The sequence below is a fragment of the Myxine glutinosa genome, chromosome 8 (genome assembly GCF_964187855.1).
Source record: "Myxine glutinosa chromosome 8, kmMyxGlut1.1, whole genome shotgun sequence".
In the NCBI taxonomy this organism is placed as follows: domain Eukaryota; kingdom Metazoa; phylum Chordata; class Myxini; order Myxiniformes; family Myxinidae; genus Myxine; species Myxine glutinosa.
Window position 1 is genome coordinate 34,143,804 of NC_136268.1, and position 20,860 is coordinate 34,164,663.

The 20,860-nt window shown below is 41.3% G+C and overlaps 1 protein-coding gene across 1 annotated transcript in view; it reads left to right on the forward strand.

Moving 5' to 3' along the window:
• Positions 1-20,860, forward strand: part of LOC137433099 (kelch-like protein 29) — a 94,654-nt gene that overhangs the window by 21,850 nt on the left and 51,944 nt on the right. Inside the window, exons 4-8 of the mRNA XM_068125555.2 lie at positions 280-473; positions 913-1,172; positions 1,281-1,479; positions 8,329-8,511; positions 17,430-17,610. Coding sequence (XP_067981656.2) covers positions 280-473; positions 913-1,172; positions 1,281-1,479; positions 8,329-8,511; positions 17,430-17,610 — 1,017 coding nt within the window. The remainder of the gene's footprint in view (positions 1-279; positions 474-912; positions 1,173-1,280; positions 1,480-8,328; positions 8,512-17,429; positions 17,611-20,860) is intronic.

Below are 20,860 nucleotides of genomic sequence, written 5' to 3' on the forward strand. Positions count from 1 at the left end.
AGATATCAGGTTCTATAAGAAATCCTTGTGGCATCACAAAGACATTCCCAGCAATCCAAAACAATGCGACGGCCTCTTTTTGCAAGGTGCTTAAATCTTCACCATCGATTCACAAGTGACCTCCAATTGCGTGTTCCACAGAGCGATGGAGACATCCTCAACTTCCGACTCTGAAAGGATGACCGAAAGCAGCGGCAGAACCCATGAGACCAATGTGCCGGTCGACGTCGAGGACGACGAAGCCACGGAGAGAACGCACGATGCGTGGAAGGGTCGGAGTCAAAGCAGCGTCGGTCAGAACGAGGTACTGAAGGTGGTCGTCACGGATATGAGTGCTGAAGCAATGGAAATGCTTCTGGACTTCATCTACACCGGATTGCTATCCGCTAAATCATGCTCAGCCGAAGCCCTGCTTGAAGTCACTGCCAAGCTGAAGATGGAAGACTTTGACCAGCTCTGCGATTCAATACTCGGTATAAGTGCTCCAGTGTAGTGATCTTGTTTCTGGTCGCTATATTAATAGGAGGTGCATACCATGAAGGTATCATGAGTCAATGCCAAGCACACAGATCAAAACAACATTTTTTTTTTAGTAAAATTTTTTCTCACTTAACAAGCATCGTTTTCCAACTAAGAATTATCAAGATTCCAACTAAAAAATTGGAATGGTTTGTTTATATAGCTATATTTACATGAGGGACAGGGGGGGCTGACTTGAGCAGTAAGAGGGTGAGCAGAGGGAGAAGGGAATGAAGGTTGAGAAATAGGAGCAAGGGAATGGAAAGATCATGATGGTGATTGGAGAGTGGAACTGGAAGCAGGGGTCGAAGATTCCTCAAAATTTGCAGACATGATTTTATAAATTGCAGGTTCGTTTTGAGGTTGTAATGCTTGCTCTACCTGAACATGCAGGTCGGGAATTGAGTGCACAAAGCTGCCTCAGTATACAGATCATGGCGGAGGCACTCGGTTGTCAAGAACTCGCCGAGCGAGCCCGATCGTTTGCTCTGCAGCACTTTCAGGATGTGGCGGCTGCCGGGGAGCTGAAGCACTTGGGAAAGATCGAGCTGCTGGCATATCTGTCGAGCGACGAGCTCAATGCATGCAGGGAGGAGGTCGTTTACGAGGCGGCCATGGCATGGCTGCGTCAGGATCCTGCCAATCGGCTTCAGGTTCAGCAGGATTTTGTGATGTGTCCATTGAAGAGGACAGCATTACCATGGCAGCTCCAGCGATTCCACATTTATTCATTTCACGCCTCTTGTCCTGTCTGACCACAGTATGCTGCCGAAATACTTGGAACTGTACGCCTGCCCTTCATCCACCCATCGTACCTCTTCAACGTGGTGGACGGCGATCATATGGTGCGCTCCTCGGAGGAGTGTCGGGACCTCGTTAATGAGGCGAAGCGCTATCACATGCTGCCCCACGACCGGAATGGCATGCATTCGACCCGCACTCGACCCCGACATGTCGCAGGTCTTCAAGTTCTACCCTTTACACGAGATACATATGTAGTACACCTAACTCTCTAACGATTCGCCAAACTCCATGTTGCAATTTAACTCTTATGCTCAATTTAAAAAAAAAAATTACATATATTTCCTTCATCGACGTTTACAAAATTAGGATGTTGAGAATAAATAATAATAATAGATTTTTATTCGATCTTTTAAAGTTGTTATTTACCAAGAATGTAAGTCTTCATTGAGAGAGCAGCCCCTCACCGTACCTTAAAATGGGACATGGAGATGTTCCATTAAAATAAATAATAAAATACTAGCCGAAACCCGTGGAACATCCACGGAAGGGAGGATGTGGTGTATGGATAGAGTGTACCATTATGGATGGCATAGGGGATTTGCTTGTCCGAGTAAGAGTTAGGAAGAAAGATGAGAATGAAGAGTGCGTATATGAACAATGTATTTATTGCAATCTACTTAAATGACAACGCTACGATATACTTTTGAAAAATTAATGGATTCGTAATAGGAATCGGCATAGCACCACTCTGGGATTGTCCACTCAGTGGACGGCTTGCTGTCGCCTACGCCTGTCCAATCAGCGGACGGCTCGCTTCGCCTTCACCCAGCAGACGCCAATACGATGGCGTCGTAAGATGGCGTCGTATCGGCAGTTAATCGGATGCTTTTGGGCCCCAACGTCGGCTAATTCAGATTTTTCGAGTATGCCTGTACGTGATAAACAAAGAGCGCGGTTCGTAGATCGCAAATCCATTAGTGCCGTGGGCATCGGGTCCCTGGGTGCGGCGTAAAAGGGATAACAAAGTCGAGTCCTTACGCTATTATTATATAGATGGACGTAGTGGAGAGGTAAAGTGAATATAAATAAATATTTCGAGGTGGTATGTTTGTCGTGGAGATGGTATAAGTGCAAATAAATAAATAACTGAAGGTGGCATGTTGGTAGTGGGGATGGTATAAGTATATATAAATAAATAACTGAAGGTGGTATGTTGGTAGTGGAGATGGTATTAGTGTATATAAATAAATAACTGAAGGTGGTATGTTGGTAAAATCAGATGGTATAAGTGTATATAAATAAATAACTGAAGGTGGTATGTTGGTAGTGGAGATGGTATAAGTGTATATAAATAAATAACTGAAGGTGGTATATTGGTAGTGGAGATGGTATAAGTGCATATAAAGAAATAACTGAAAGTGGAATTGTTGGTAGTGGAGCTGGTATAAGTGTATATAAATAAATAACTGAAGGTAGTTTGTTGGTAGTGGAGTTGGTGTAAGTGGATATAAATAAATAATTGAAGGTGGTATGTTGGTCGTGGAGATGGTATAAGTGTATATAAATAAATAATTGAAGGTGGTATATGTTGGTAGTAGAGATGGTGTAAGTGTATAGAAATAAATAACTCAAGGTGATATGTTGGTAGTGGAGATGGTACAACTGTATATAAATAAATAATGGTTTCCAAAATGATATACTATTCTGCAATCATTCTGTCCCATGAAATGTTTTATTTTTCTTCCAATATTTAAAATTGGATCTGATCCCAAAATCATTTGACGTGCCTCATAACCAGATATTGCATACGTGCTCAAAATGAAAGATACGTGTCCAGTCATTTTCAAGCTCGGCTCTGAACAGACTGACAATTCCAAATATAATCCTTCAGGTGGGCTTATGCCCGGTTGGGGAGATAAACAACTGTGCCATGTCCGATCACTACATGTAGCAAAGGTAGTTGTTTACATTTGTTGTATTTACCTGTAGTTTGATAAATACTCAATTTGTTATTCTCTTAAGTTATGCTGTAAAGGTAGTTTTAATATAATGAGAAATCTTAAAATAAACTCACAAAAGGTTAGGAAACAGCTTGGCTGTAAAGAGTTGCCTTGTCTATCCTCCTCAAGGAAGGAACAATTTGTGATAGTCTATACCACGAACACTGTTCGTGGTTTTATTTTAGTGATATCAGAAATGATGGCCGAGAGCTAAGGACTGAACCTGAAATAACATTCTGAAGGTTGGGAGTTCAAATCCAGAAGAAAAACAAAACAAAACAGTAGCATTGAGCATTTGGATTGCAAGTTTCTGGAAGCCAAAGAAGTTGCTGGGGAATAACCATATTGCTCGGAAAAGCCCAGCTGGCTCACTAATCTCTGCGAAAAGGTGGGTGGGTGGAAATCTGTCGATTTTGGTTGATTATATTATGCGATATTATGATAAACTCTTAATGTCCTCACAGTAACTTGGAATGGGCACCAAAATGCTATTAACAAGGCTTCCCAAAATCCCCCAACAAAACAGAGAACGATTTTCACATCTTAACTTCCAAAGGTATAAGAGTTAGCTCCACTTGCAATTTTTTCTTCTCTAAGTGATACTTATTTTGGTCCAACCTCGAGGCAGACTCAAATTTATGCTTTTTCACCCACTGTCTGCTCGGCTTTGTCAGCCATAAAATACAAAAACGGAATCACCAATGTCCTCTCTTCATATACCCCTCCCCTACTCAGCATCATGGAACAACTTCGACTCTCAATTCAGAATAAGCTAAATTAAAGGAGCGACAAAGCTATAGGACAATGACTGAAGTATCGTACACCGCTACTTTCCTATTCCATCTCCAGGAGTTGCATGACATCATCGACAGGCACCGGAGGGGGCCTGGCGATGACGCAGCCGAAAGGGAGTACTCACTTTTCACTTTGTTACTTGCCGGAATATATTCCGGCAAGTATGTTGGTTGGTTGGTTTGTCTGTCTGTTTGTGCGCAGTACTACGTCTACATCGTTGCACATAGCATCACCATACTTTACACACATATTTGCCTTGCCCTGGAATAGACTGTGCCCAATTTTTAACTCTCTAGGCCCAAGGTCAAGCTCAAGGTCACCCAAAACGTGAAAATCGTTTTTTGCTAACTAGCAACGGTACCCGCCATCACGGTCGTCTCTCCAACTCGCAATCCCACGAGATATGCGGAAAGGACGACCCAAAACCAATTATCTTCTTTTTGATTCGTATATAAACATCATTAAAAGTAAATAATGACCTCTGCCAAAGTTCAAACGACATGGGTTTAATCTCTACATGCGAGAATTCCACATAGCTATTTGGGCGGTGTATAAGCTAACAGATCGTTGTCTCCATAGATCTCGCCAAGGCCGTAACACCTATAGGCTCAAAATCCTTTTAACTGTTGACTTGGTAGTTTTTACAATGAAGGAAACAAGTATCGGGAGTACATACGACATAGCGATTGTGAATGTGACAGCTCTGAGGCGTCTTTCGCTTCGCATCGCAGTGACGGCTGTAAGATTAAAATCTGGCTTCAAGGCCCCTCACCACCCATTTATATAAATCGTTTAAATAATCATTTGCGCCTCCCAATTGAAGCCCCGCCCTTATGGCGGGTACTGTTGCTAGTAATATATAATGGCGATACAACAATTTTTACCGCTTTGCTTTGAAGAACAGGAATGAAGGGGGAGGAGTGTGTTAATATGTGTGGTTGAAGGCTTGGGGTGAGTTGGAGATACAACCGTGATGGCGGGGAGTGGGTTGGCATTCTCTCAAGCAGGGATTCAACCCATGTCCTTATAAAAGGTCTTTGTCCGAGGTCATTATTTTTAACTGTGTGTTTTCATTCGTCAGGTTGCGATCGGTGCAGCCGTTTGTGCGGTACCCGGGAAAATCCAAAATGGCCGATAAAAAAGTACTTTCCGGCAAGTCCTCGGTCTCTGACCGATTTTTAATTTGTTTGTTTTCTTGTTTGTCCACGTGATATCTCAGCCATCCTTTGAGCTAGGAAGCTGAAATTTGGGCACAATAGTGTGCACATGCTTTGGCAAAAACAGTATTTTTTGTTTTTTGATTAATCAATTGATTGATTAATTACTTAATTATTATCAATTCATTAAGTTTTTTGTTTTTTTCTCATCTGGGTAATATCTCAGGCACATTTTGAGCTAGGCAGCTGATATTTGGACACAACAGTGACCAAGTGATTTGGCTGTAAAGGGTATTTTTGATTTATTACCTCTGCCACCAAAGGTGGATGGAGGTTATGTTTTCACCCCTGTCTGTTTGTTTGTCTGTTAACAAGATATCTCAAAAGGTTGTGGACGGATTCGGACGAATTTTGGCAGAGATGTAGCGTATGTGACAAGGACGAAATTATTCTATTTTGGTGAAGATCCTGATTTGTATCCGGCTTGCAGAAATAATAGCAGATTTATTATTCACCATCGAGTGATAGGGCCAAAGACGATAAATAGCAGGATCTCAAAAAGTTATGGACGGATTTGGACGAAACTTGGACAAGGTTGGGTGTGTGTGTGTGACGAGACCAAATTTATTCCATTTTGGTGAAGTTCTGAATATGGATTCAGATACGAGTTATTTAATTTTTGAAGTGATTCTTCAACATTGAAAGATCGGGCGAAAAGTGATATACAACATTATATTTAAAAGGTTGTGGACAACTTATAAATAAAGTTGGTGGACGAGTTGGTTAGGTGATGAGAACAAGCCGATTCGATTTTGGTTCAGATCTGAATCCAGATTCGGCCTATCAGTGGAATATAAACCATAAACTGTTCAGCCTGGCAGAGCTATCGAGTGCCCTTCTAGTTGTTTCATCAATTAGTCGATTAATTATTTAATTACATAATTTTAATTCTTTAATTACCTATAAATTAAAAACTTAATTTTCGAAAAGTTACACATTGGGATAAAGCAATGGTTATTTAGGTATGCTGTTAGCCAATTGATTAAGAAATGAACAAGTCAGGAGACGACGATGGTTCACGAGTGAGCGGTATTCAATGACAAAGGCCGGACGATAACCGAAACAGGCCCGGACAGGCCAGGCCTGGAAATGTCAAAACGAATGTTACTGACCTTGAAATGAGATAGAAAATAATGTATAATCAGTTATGAGGTTAGTTAGCTACACAATACCGAAAATTCGGTGAAAAATGAAATGAAAAAAAAAACAAATGAAAAAAAAAAAAAAAAAATGAAAAAATAAACATGAAAATTCGAGCTCCGTGGGGCTAGACACATGACATTGGCCTAACCAAATATCGAAACCCCTGTCAGATTCCACCAACTTCCTCGGAGAAGATGTATACAAGATCGAGGCTCGTGAAAGAGCTAACATTAATCACACAAAAAGGCAAACCGACACAAAACATAAAAAAAACAAGGGGAGCGGCAGACAAGATGGGGAGAGAGGGGGAAGGACACAAACACAACATTTGAGAGCAGGGACATCGGGAGGACTTGGGGGGAGGTGGGAGAGGTAAAAAACATATGAACACTGCAAGGACTCTGGGGTGAATTAAAGGGGGTAGAAAAGATCAAGGTTTTGGATGGGGGAAGATAAGAGATGGTGGTGAACAGCTGTTTTAAAGACCTGGAGGGAGGAGTGGGATTGAAGGGAGTGGGGGAGTTTGTTCCAGAGGTGGGAGAAAAGGGGAATGAAAGAGTGAAGGTGAGCAGAGAGCCTAGATTTTGGCAGTTTAACCATAAGAGGGTTGCAGGCAGATCTTGTGCGACCTGAAGGAATATTGGGGGGACAGAGCACAGAGAGAGCTGGGGGAGCAAGGCTGGAGAGGAGTCGGTAGAAGACAGAAAGACCACCAACCTGCCTGCGGTGAGTGAGTGAAAGGCCTCCGGAGTTAACTTCATCGCAGGAGATTCCAATGATTCTGAAAGCTTTGGCCTCAACAGCGTGAAGCTGAGCTAGGTGTGAGGCAGGAGCACCAGCCCAGAGGTGGGGAACAGTATTCCATTGAGCTGTGGATGAAAGCCTTGTATGTGGTGAGGAGCTCAGGTGTGCCGAGGAAGGACTTCGCACGACGGAGGATGCCCAGTCGGCGACTGGCTTTGGAGGCCAGCTTGGAAATGTGGTTTTCCAAAGAAAGATCATGGCAGATAGTGAGATCCAAAAGCTTGAGCGACAGAACTTCTTGGAGAGGATTGTTGAGAAAGTAGATGGGAGGGTTTTCCAAAACAAAAACATTTTAGGCACATTTTGAGCTTGAAGCTTATATTTGGACATGACAGTGACCAAGCGATTTGACTCTAAAGGGTATTTTTGATTTATTGATGAATCAATTAATCGATTAATTATTTAATTTTTCGACTCATTAATTAATTTTCAAAAAGCTACAGATTTGGATGAAACAGGGGACCACTCGGTATGCTATTAGCCAAAGGGATAAAAAAAATCAATTATTTTACGATTATTATTTATTTATTTTAATTACACAATTAATCGATTATTGTACACCACTCCCTCCCAATTACATCTCCATGTGCTGCAAGGCAACATCGCCAGGCGCTGAAGGCGTCGCGGCGATATCGCGCGCTTGTGGAAATGTTATTTCTTCATTTTGTATCGGGGCCGTGTACTTTGAATGTACAGTCACGTGAAAAAGTAAGTATACTTACTTTTTCCACATGCGAAATTTGCATTTATGTTTATTTAAATTATACAATGGACTACAAAATGTAAATGTTTCATGATATTTGTTATATTATATCACCTTTATCTATCCATATTGTTGAAATGAAGATCAAATAGCTGTATGTTGAAATATGTTGAAAAAGTCAAAACTTTACATGGGGTGTACTTACTTTTTCAAGTGACTGGAGCTCCACTAGTTTGTTTTTTTCTTTTTGTTATTTTGGCGAATGATTGACAGTGCATTGTAAAAGCAATCACTCTTTGCATCCCAATAGTTTTGATGTATCTGTCATCCGTTTTCCACCCACCATGCAAAATTATTTCTGTGCCTCCATGGACATCACCGTAACTTGATTTCTCTGGCGCAGGTTTTACAGAGGTCATCGTGCTGGTAGGTGGACGGCATACAGAGGGTGAAGGTCAGCAGGCCCTCAACACCGTTTGCTGCTTCAACCCAGAAACCAGCAAGTGGTACCCAATGGCTGCTTTGCCTTTCTGTGAGCGAGAGTTCTTTAGCATTGTCAGCTTTGCGGATAACATCTACATAACAGGTGGGTTGACAGATTTAATGCGTCGAGGTCAGGAGGATCCTGGTGTATGAATGAAGCTTTGATAGCATGCCATTTTGAAAATATTCACATTCGATTCTGAATGTTAGCAGATTTGATTGGAAGCCTCAAGTAATTCATGTTAATCCTGTAATGAGACCATTGTTCCGCAATTAAATAACGACCATGTGACTTCAAGGGCCTCAACATCTGTAGATGTGCATAACAAATATGTCCTCAATGAAGGTGAAGATTAACTTGATCGGGTCTATCTACACAAGTAACGTTTCAGTGCAACTACTTATATGAAGTGATACATATCGTTAATTGCAGAAATTTCATGTACAGGATAATGCATTCGGTTTATTATTTGATTTGCATTTGATTTTTCCAAATTCAGCACTTTCCTCTTCATTTTGCGTTCAAATTCTGTACACTGTGTTCATTTGTCCATTGTATACCAATATCGGTAGCCTGTAGGTCATATCTATACAAGCTCTTTCTTACACAAGCTTCAGACAGCAGACCGAATCTGCCACCCACATGGAGCCCCATTTGTACGTTTTCTGGGAAAATGGAGCCCAAATCCATCGTTAGCACGAAAAATGCGTAAAGGATCCCGAGACAATCCATACATTCGAGCAGAACCTAGACAAAAGGCCATTCAGTGACATTATTCACTTCAATAAAAGTCAATCTTTGGAGGTCATTTTACCTTGGGGACGGTCATTTATATTCATAGAATTGTGAAATATAAAACCTTCATCATCAATCCGCAGATCACAGTAAAGCCTAACTAACTCATGGGGCATTTGATGATGTTATCCGATTTGGTGAGAGTCTAATTTTAAGGGCTATTTTACCTCAGAGACCCCGACCACCCAAGTGAGTCAGGCTTATCACAGACAATGAGATAAAACCATAAAAGCTTATAAAACATCGGATTCTTCCCAGTTTTGTCACAGTCTAGGCCGAGCAGCACGAGCAACTGGGATAAAATAGAAATATTTTTTCCAGTAAAGATGTCAAGCCCAGGAGGAGGTATGTGTGTGATGGCTCACGGCTTGAGGCATTGCTAACGGTGGCCAGCATTTTAGCTCGTACAATTTAAAATACATCCATAATATGGAGTACTCATTAAATATTCATTAACATGGAGTACAAAGCATCCATCAACAATATTGTGTATGTATGTATGTATGTAGGGTGTGTGTATGTGTGTGTGTATGTGTGTGTGTATGTGTGTGTGTGTGTATGTGTGTGTGTATGTGTGTGTGTATGTGTGTGTGTATGTGTGTGTGTATGTGTGTGTGTATGTGTGTGTGTATGTGTGTGTGTATATGTGTGTGTGTATGTGTGTGTGTATGTGTGTGTGTATGTGTGTGTGTATGTGTGTGTGTATATGTGTGTGTGTATGTGTGTGTGTATGTGTGTATATGTGTGTGTGTATGTGTGTGTGTGTATGTGTGTGTGTGTATGTGTATGTGTGTATGTGTGTGTGTATGTGTATGTGTATGTGTATGTGTGTGTGTATGTGTGTATGTGTGTATGTGTGTATGTGTGTGTGTGTGTGTGTATGTGTGTGTGTATGTGTGTGTGTATGTGTGTGTGTGTGTATGTGTATGTGTGTGTATGTGTGTGTATGTGTGTGTGTATGTGTGTGTGTATGTGTGTGTGTATGTGTGTGTGTATGTATGTGTATGTGTGTGTGTGTATGTATGTGTATGTGTGTATGTGTGTGTGTATGTGTGTATGTGTGTGTGTATGTGTGTATGTGTGTGTGTATGTGTATGTGTGTATATATGTATGTATATATATGTGTGTATATATGTATGTATATATTATATATATATATATATAAATATATAAATATATATATATATATATATATATATATATACATATATATATATATATATATATATATATACATATATATATATATATATATATATATATATATATATATATATATATATATATATATATATATATATATATATATATATATATATATATATATACACAGACTTGGCATTTAATATGGAATATTTTTTTTCCCTTGACTTGGGTTTACTTTCTGAACTCAGTATATCAATCTGGTGAGTTTATTTTACCCTTTGGTGATGCCTTTGTTGAAAGAACCATGTCACTGATTGTCATTCGCAGCAAGAAGTCAATAACAGGATTATATCACAGGTGGCGTGACAAAATGTAAGGACAGGTACATTTGACGATTGGCTTCACAATCGGGTATATAAGGGTTGTTGCGTTCTGTGTTAGTGGAAAACAACTGCTGCACATCTACAAAAGTTATTGCCGCTTCCTCTGGAGATGGTCCGTCAACTTGACAATGCTGTTTGTCATGGAGTGGTGGCTTTACTAAATTCTGGCATGAAACAGCGTGCTATTGCTCAGCAGTATGGCATCACTCAAGGTCAGGTGTCAAAGATCCTAAAAACGAAATGCTCAGAGGGTTGTCCCTACTCCAATACCGAGGCCAGGACGTCCACGCAGCACCACAAGGAGAGATGATCGCCAGCTGCACCGGTTAGTCTGCAATGGCTGTACCAAGTCAGCTAATCGGCTTAGGGCTGAGTGGCAGCAACTGACAAATGTGCCTGTATCCAGAAGGCTAGTCAACCAACGACTGGTTCAAGCAGGCTATCGTGCCAGGCGTCCCCTGAGAAAGCCACGCCTGACCAGACAACACAGCCAGCGCCGATTGCAGTTGGCCAGAGAGCACCGTCAATGGCAGCCAGGGCACTGGAATCACGTGACCTTCAGTGGCGAGTCTAGATTTCTGGTCTATCGTCAAGATGGCCGCGTCCGAGTGCGCAGACAAGTGCATGAAGCCCACAACGAAGATTGTATAGTGCCAAGAGTCCAAGCTGGAGGTGGTCAGGTGACCGTTTGGGCTGCTTTTCATGCAGGGGGCAAAACTGACCTGGTTGTTCTGAACGGAAACCTGAACCAGTTCAAGTACAGGGTCATTCTGGAAGAAATATTGCTTCCATTTGCTCGTGCAGCCTTTCGAGGAAAATTTGTCTTCCAAGATGACAATGCACGGCCTCATCGTGCTCGCATGATCCAACACTTTCTTGCTGACCATGGTGTAGACCATATAGAGTGGCCTGCCATGTCCCCGGATATGAATCCGATAGAGAACTTGTGGGCAGAATTAACGCGTCAAATCGACAACTTGGACCAGCAGCCTACCTCTGTGCGTGAATTGCAGCAGACTATTGTCACTGCATGGCAAAAGATTCCTGTCCAAACCTTGGCAAATCTCGTGAACAGCATGCCTCAACATGTACGTGCTCTCCTGAATGCTCGTGGGGGTTACACTAAGTACTGAACTGTAATTATACTGTCCGTAATCCCAGTCATAATTTAGCTTTTGTTTCTGTTGAATTTTTTTTTGGCTAATGTGCAAAATAAAGACATACTTCTGGAAAACGTACAGAAGTTTAACACAGTACTGTCCGTGAATTGAGTTCGATATCAGTTTACATCACTTTCAAGGATCAATTTATTTGCTTCGAAATGTCAAATGTGGTTTTTGTTTCTTTTAAAGGTCACATTAACAAAATCTAGAATAATTTCAACATAATTCCAATGAACTTTTGGTTCTAAGTCATCTTGAAAAGTAAGTTCACCCCCACAAAAAAATATTCCATATTAAATGCCGTCTGTATATATATATATATATATATATACATATGTACATATATATATATACACACACATATATATATATATATATATATATATATATATATATATATATAAAACACAGTTTGTGTGTGTGTGTGTGTGTGTGTGTGTGTGTGTGTAATGTTACCGATAGACTCCTAAACGGAGAGGCTTACGTGCTTGATATTTGAGATAGACATGGCCATTGAGCGTGGGACGAACATGGCCGAACTCAAAACATTTGACGATCCATATTTTTTATTCATATTTACCTTAGCGCATTTCAGCGCACGGAATCAACGGAATCAGAGCAGGTGGGCGCGGATTCACTCAGAGCGATCACGTGATGACGCTATGAACGCTATGACACTATGAACGATATGACGCTATGAAAAAAAAAATCGCTATGACGCTATGAACGATATGAAAAAAAAAATCAGCTATGACGCTATGAAAAAAAAAATCGCCCGCTTTGCCAAGGGGCTCGCTCCCCCCCCCCCTCGCCTCCCCCCCCCCCCCCGCCCGGCAATGCCGGGTACTTCTGCTAGTGTGTGTGTGTGTGTGTGTGTATGTATATGTATGTATATATATAGATATATATATAGATATATATAGATATATATATATATATATATACATATATATATATATATATATATATATATGTATGTATATATATATATATATATATATATATATATATATATATATATATATATATATATATACATACATACATACATACATACATACATACATACATACATACATACATATATAAATATATATATATATGTATATATAAAAATATACACATACAAATATATACATATAAATATATATATATACATATATAAATATATATATACATATATTCAGTGCATTCAGAAAGTATTCAGACCCCTTCACTTTTTTCACATTTTGTTATGTTGCAGCCTTTTGTTGAAATCGTTTAAATTCATTTTTTCCCTCATCAATCTACACTCAATACCCCATAATGACAAAGAGAAAACAGAATTTTAGAAAGTTTTGGAAATTTATTTGAAAGAAAAAACTGAAATATCACTGACAAAAGTATTCATACCCTTTGCTATGACACTTGAAATTTAGCTCAAGTGCCTCCCATTTCTCTTGATCATCTTTGAGATGTTTCTACACCTTGATTGGAGTCCACCTGTGGTAAATTCAATTGATTGGACATGATTTGGAAAGGCACACACCTGTCTATACAAGGTCTCACAGCTGACAATGCATATCAGAGCAAAAACCAAGCCATGAGGTCAAAGGAACTGCCTGCAGAGCTCAGAGACAGGATTGTGTCGAGGCACAGATTTGGGGAAGCGGACAAAAAAAACTCTGCTGCATTTAAGGTTCCCAAGAGCACAGTGGCCTCCATAATTCTTAAATGGAAGAAGTTTGGAACAACCAGGACTCTTCTCGTAAGGGCATTTTATGAGATATTTCACAAATCTGTTAACTAAATTGTTACCAAAAAATTTCTTCACCAATATGTTTGTAAAGGTGTGTAATAACATGTGTTAAAATGTTGAAGTTCAACTCCCGTGGGAAACCCAGAAAAAAAGCTGTTGAATTCGGGTACCGAAAAATTATTTTCGAGAATTTTTATTTTTTTAAATCGGCCCTTAAGTAACTTATGAGGGGTCAAATAAGGGTTTTTCATGATTCTGAGTTGATTGTTAACATTTATATTTTCACTTTTACATTTACACACAAAGTAGCTTTTATTTCACATACATATATAATACTCAAGAGTTATTTCTCATTCACAATGTCAGAAGTTTCAAGTCATTGTCTATGTCTTCTTCAGACTCAACAACATCATGACTGCAGTTTCTGCATGTAATGCCATTACAGACTCCACAGGCCGAGATGCACGTGACCCCATTCTTCTTGCAGCTGCATCGCCGGTTGCTGCAATCTCCATGACAATTACAGCTCGTGAACCGCAATAGCTCCTCAGGAGCCGTGGGGTCCAGTGTTGGAACTGGCTCATACCCATGCACACCTATTGTCCATCCATAGTCACTGGGGTTCAGAGACATGCTCTGTAGAAGGATCCAGTCCCGGGTCTGCAGGTAGGCACGGAGTGAATGTTGTGCAGCTGCACCCTCTGTTGGAGGTAGAGTCTCTGGTTTGATCACTCCTGCCGCTGCCTTCCTTGAGAACATGTTGTACCGAATTTCACCCAATGTAGTATCTCGTCCATGGTAAATGTACTTGAAAATCGTAGTACCAGCCTGAATCACTGTTTCCTTGGTGGCTTCTGTGTCAAGGAAGATGTCGATGTACTCAGCCTCAGTGTATCCCAGCCGGTGGAACTTGTTGAGCATCCATTTTGACCCAAATCTATGATCAAGTTGTATGGCAAGCCCCATTTGGTGTGGCAATACTCCAGACCGAGGTCGACAGGCCTTAATAAAATTCTGCCCCCAAACGGCAACTCTTTCGTCTGTCTTGACAATCGGTCTCAAGAACATCTGAAGGCTTGCAGGAACAAGTGTCAGCTGACTATCGATGTCAGTCATACTGTGTGTGGTGGGGTATGACTTTGGACCTAAATCAATCAAGGCAATATCATTGGATATGAACTTGAGTGCCGTCTTTATGATCTGAGTCTTCTCATCTCCATGGTCAAGATTAGCATGATGCACTCGCAGAATATTGTCGGTGCCATCTTTGAGACAGAGTACATCTGCCCTTCTTTCCTGTGTTGTGAAATACAAGGTGTCTTCGTATTTCTCTAGAAGTTTTATCTTTAGCCAATGCTTTGAATAAGAAAGGCTCTTCTCTGGTGACTGATCAAACTCCTGCAGCTTTTCATGGACTTGGTCCATGTTCATTACCCCATGCTCTAATTCTGAGTCTAACCATTCGCAGAATTCAATAAAAACTGAGGATTCGTTTGATTGACTGACTGAGGATTTGAGGAACTGACCATTCGCAGAATTCAATAAAAACTGCCTCTCGCTCCTCATCAATACTCCTCTGTCCTCTCTTCCTTTTTCCTTCCTCATCAGTCTTGGACAAACTGTCACCTCTCGCAAACATAAGTTTGCATCGCAAATGGTACAGTGTTTCTTCTGCTACCAAGTCGTTGATCCCTTCCAGGCGTCCAGTGACTTCAGTGCCCCAGTCATCCCCGCGACTCCATGCTGTCTTCAGCAAGCTTGCCTTCAGTGTATCTGCAGTCAAATTATCTGGCACTCTGTATTTCTTTCTAGCTTGTGCTGGATTATTTTTGTAGAGCTGGGCTGGTTGGTTGCAAAGAATGCATACATCCTTATACAGGAGGTCAACTGACTGTGATCTTCTAGAACTGCAGCCAGTTGATGAACTGAACTCACAAGTAGTGCATCTTCTCTTCAACTTTGATGACTCTTTCTCTGCCTTTGATGCTTGAGCTGACTTCTTGGTGGTTGCAACAAAGTTGTTGTACAGATCATTTTTACACTTCTGGTGGTACCTCAGTTTTCCTTCCTTTTGAGCCTCCTTCATACGTTCCACAACAGTAACATTTTCGACAGTTTCTGCTTGTTTCAATAAAGTTGAGTATCCCTTTGGAGTTGCCTGTATGAGCCTTTCAGCTGGTGTATCCGAGCGTGCACAGATGAAGCAATTGAGCACAGGTGGAGTAACGTCTTCATCCATATTGCTAGACTCCATGTCCTGCAAAGTAGAAAATGAGATATATTTAGAAATTATTTTTCCACAAAGGAGTGTCTGTGGTGAAATATAAATGTTAACAATCAACTCAGAATCATGAAAAACCCTTATTTGACCCCTCATAAGTTACTTAAGGGCCGATTAAAAAAAATAAAAATTCTCGAAAATAATTTTTCGGTACCCGAATTCAACAGCTTTTTTTCTGGGTTTCCCACGGGAGTTGACCTTCAACATTTTAACACATGTTATTACACACCTTTACAAACATATTGGTGAAGAAAGTTTTTGGTAACAATTTAGTTAACAGATTTTCATATGTTTCCCTTACTATTCCGAGAGCTGGCCGCCCGGCCAAACTGAGCAATCGGGGGAGAAGGGCCTTGGTAAGAGAGGTGACCAAGAAACAGATGGTCACTCTGGCTGAGTTCCAGAGATCCTGTGTGGAGATGGGAGAAACCTCCAGAAGGACAACCATCACTGCAACACTCCACCGATCTGGGCTTTATGGCAGAGTGGCCAGAAGGAAGCCTCTCCTCAGTGAAAGACACATGAAAGCCTGCTTGGAGATTGCAAAAAAGCACCTAAAGGACTCTCAGATTGTGAGAAACAACATTATGTGGTCTGATGAAACCAAGATTGAACTGTTTGGCCTCAATTATAAGCGTCATGTCTGGAGGAAACCAGGCACCACTCATCACCTGCCCAATACCATCCCAACGGTGAAGCATGGCGGTGGCAGCATCATGCTGTGGGGGTGTTTTTCAGCAGCAGGGATTGGGGGACTGGTCAGGGTTGAGGGAACAATGAACGAAGCAAAGTACAGAGATATCCTCAATGAAAACATGAAACAGAGCGCTCAGGACCTCAGACTGGGTCGAAGGTTCACCTTCCAACAGGGCAATGACCCTAAGCACAGCCAAGACAACGCAGGAGTGGCTTAGGGACAACCCTGTGAAGGTCCTTGAGTTGCCCAGTCAGAGCCCTGACTTGAACCCAATCGAACATCTCTAGAGAGACCTGAAAATGGCTGTCCACCGACGGTCCCCATCCAACCTGACAGAGCTGGAGAGGATCTGCAGAGAAGAATGGCAGAAAATCCCCAAATCCAGGTGTGCAAAGCTTGTCGCGTCATACCCAAGAAGACTCGAGGCTGTAATCGCTGCCAAAGGTGCTTCAACTAAGTACTGAGTTAAGGGTCTGAATACTTGTCAATGTGATGTTTCAGTTTTTTCTTTTTAATAAATTTGCAATACTTTCTAAAATCCTGTTTTCTCTTTGTCATTATGGGGTATTGAGTGTAGATTGATGAGGGAAAAAAATGAATTTAAACGATTTCAGCATAAGGCTGCAACATAACAAAATGTGAAAAAAGTGAAGGGGGGTCTGAATACTTTCTGAATGCACTGTATGTCACTAGTACAATCAAATCACATTACCAATCATCATGATTAAAGCAGAGGGATTTTGTTAAGGTAATTTATGTCATTGTTTTCCTTATATTTATGGTGATTTACATAGTACTGATTTATCGGAGTGGGCAGGTGGCATGGAGGGAGGCAATGTAAAGGCGGACATCTGGTGCTACATGTCATCGCTGGATTCCTGGAATCAGGTGTCCCGCATGGCAGTGCCACGCTGTCGGCACAGCAGTCTCGTCCTTGGCACACATATCTATGCCCTGGGGGGTCGAGGCGGTCCTGGGAACCTGAGCCACGTCGAGAGGTTTGGGACAGGTCACATGCTCATGATAATGCATTACTGTAGTCTGCTGTCATAAACCCACACAGTATTTGTCGCTTTCATGGGGTTATTTCCTGTAAACCGGGTTCATCATCCACATGCCATATAATTTCAGAAGTAGAAAAAGAACAACCCTACTCAAGATCACTTCAACTACAAATCCTTATGGAACTAGAGTGGCACTCGGTAGTGCACAAACCTCCGCCAGGCTGAACGGTTTATTTTGTATCCCACCGATAGGCCAGATCTGGATTCGGACCTGAACTAAAGCCAAATCCACTTTTCTTGTCACCTAACCAACTCATCCACCTAGTTTTGTCATAATCCATCCACAATTGTTTGAATCATCATGCTATATATCGTTTTTGGCCCCATCTCCAAATGGTGAAAAGTCACTTGAAAAATTCTCATATCCAGCTCTTCAACAAAATCTAATCAATTTGTACTTGTCACACACCCAACCCTGGTGTTGGGCTAGCGGCTAGGGTGCCGGCTTAGGATCCCAGGATCCTGGGTTCGAATCCCGGTCGATCGCTGAATTAACGCCAGGGGGGTTGACTCAGCCTGTCATACCTTCCGAGGTCGGCTAATTGAGTACCAGTTCACTGGTAATTCCCTGTTTGTCGCTAAAGGCGGCAAAAAGGGTTGGCGTCAGGAAGGGCATCCGGCCGTAAAACATTGCTTCAAAAAGGGGACCAAAAAACAACAACAACCACGGTTCCCAAAAAAGGCCAACCCCCGCTTGCGGGGAAAAATGGCCTCTAAAGGTGGTTTTTTTTTTTACACACCCAACTTGTCAACCAAGTTTCGTTTGAGTCTGTCTATATCCTTTTGAGATATCGTGCTCACAGACAGACAGACATGCAAACAAACAAACAAACAGGGATAAACATATAACCTCCGTCCACCTTCAGTGGCAGAGGTAACGAGAGTTCATTGAACACCTTACCCCACGCAGTCTTGAGAAAATGAACTATCCCTCCCTTTTAATTTGGACAAAGTTAGCTCGAATTTTGCATCGCAGGGCACCCCCATTTTGTCTGAATCTCGAAGTTTCCCCGCACTGAGATCCCGAGCGGCAAATTTGATTGGTTGAGACGTCGTATAATTTTGCCCAAGTACTGCGAAACTTCATGTTTTGGAAGTACAAACAAGGTGATTTGTGTTCTCGTGTTGAAAACATATAATTCAATTGAAATCATAGTTTAAGGCTGCAAACAAAAACAAACAAACTGGAACAGCACCCCTCGACGTTGTCCGACATGCCTCGCCCACAATATAACATCATGATACATACTTGTACCAAGTTTGATTCAAATCCCTTCAACAGTTCTGAAGTATTACATTTTTTACCTGACATGACCTCTGACCTTTGATGCACAAATCTAATCAGTTCATCTTTTCATCATTATACCAAGTTTGGTCAAAATCCCATCACTGGTTCACCAGTTAGCATAGTAACAGAATTTTTACCGAATTGGACTTCTGACCTTTGACCCCATAATCTAATCCGTTTATCTTTACATCATTATAATACCTCTACTAAGTTCGACTTTTAGCCCTTCAGCTGCTCTCAAGTTATAATCCTATCACAGACTCTGACCTTTGACCTCTTGACCACAAAATTAAACCAGTTCATTTTTGCATCATAATACTTGTACCAACTTTGGTCAACATCCCCTCACTGGTTCACAAGTTATCGCGGTAACAGGATTTTTACCTTACATGACTTCTGACCTTTGACCTCGTGACCCCAAAATCGAATCCGTCCATCTTTACCGTATTACACATACGTACACAAAGTTTGACTTGAATCCCTTCAGCAGTTCTCCATTTATCGCGGTAACGAAAACCTATCACGGACAGACAAATGGACGGACGAATGGATGGACGGACGGACAACCTGAAAACATAATGCCTCTGGCGACTTCGTCGGCAGAGGCATGAAAATGCTGAAAACAGGTGACATGAAAAAATGTCACTGTACTCGACTTCAACCAGATCTGCTCATATCCTTCGCGATGACAATATTGGTAATTGCCGTCCATTGTTTTTGCCGTCCACTCTTAAATTGCCGTCCACTCTTAAAACCGTCCGTCCACTCTTAAATTGCCGTCCACTCTTAAAACAATAGCGATATTTACTCCATCTAAGTAGAGTAAATAACACCATTTTTCATGAGGTTTTTTTTGTGCATAAAGCACTTCAAACACGATTTTCTGGTTGACATGACCAACCATCACAATTTCTTGGAAACCATTTTGCATGGCATGTGACACAAGCAAGCTCTCTGATTGGTCGAGATTCAAAGGTAACGCTCCCCCCCCCCCCCCCCCGATGGTGCATGGAGGTTAGGCCCACCCTGTTTGTTTGTACTCCTGTTTGTGAGCAGGATAAAAACGTTTTGGACGGATTCCGACGAAATTTGATGGAGAGGTTGGGTGTGTGACAAGGACAAATTGATTAGATTTTGGTGAAGATCCGGATACTATAATTTTTCAGTGATTCTTCACCATTGACAGATAGGGCCAAAACGATATATAGAACGATATCTCAAAAAGTTGAAGACAGTTTTGGATGAAACTTGGTGGATGAGTTGGTTATATGACAAGAACAACCAATTCGATTTTGGTTCAGGTCTCAATCCAGATCTGGCCTATCAGTGGGATACAAAACTTAAACTGTTCAGCCGAAAAGAGGTACGTGCTCGACCGAGTGCTGTTCTAGTTACTCAGGTGAGAAATAGGTCAATATAAAACAAAAGCTTACAAAACTTCCAAACTGCCAGGGCTCAAGAGTTAAACTTCCTGTATCTGTTGGATCATATCCAGTTATCAGAGTACAAATATTAATAGCCGGCGAAGCCGGTGTTGTCAATAAACGCGTACGTATTATGTCGAAAACCAGATTATGCCTTGGCTTGAGAATTCCGAAGCTCAATGGAGGCCGCCACCTGGTTATCTTCAACGAAAAGCGTCACCAAACACCGGAACCAATGAGATTCGAGCATTTGAAAAAATATTTCTAAAACCAAATCATGCAATGGAGGCCGCCATCGACCGGATGCGGAAGTTTGCATAAAACAATTGCGAAAAAGTTCAATAGGAGTTTGTTTCACCCGTCTTTCTTTGATTCACAATCTAATGAACCTCTAATTTGTAATTAAAATACGTTAAGACCAACCTCGTTATCTTCAACGAAAATCGTCACCAAACACCGGAACCAATGAGAT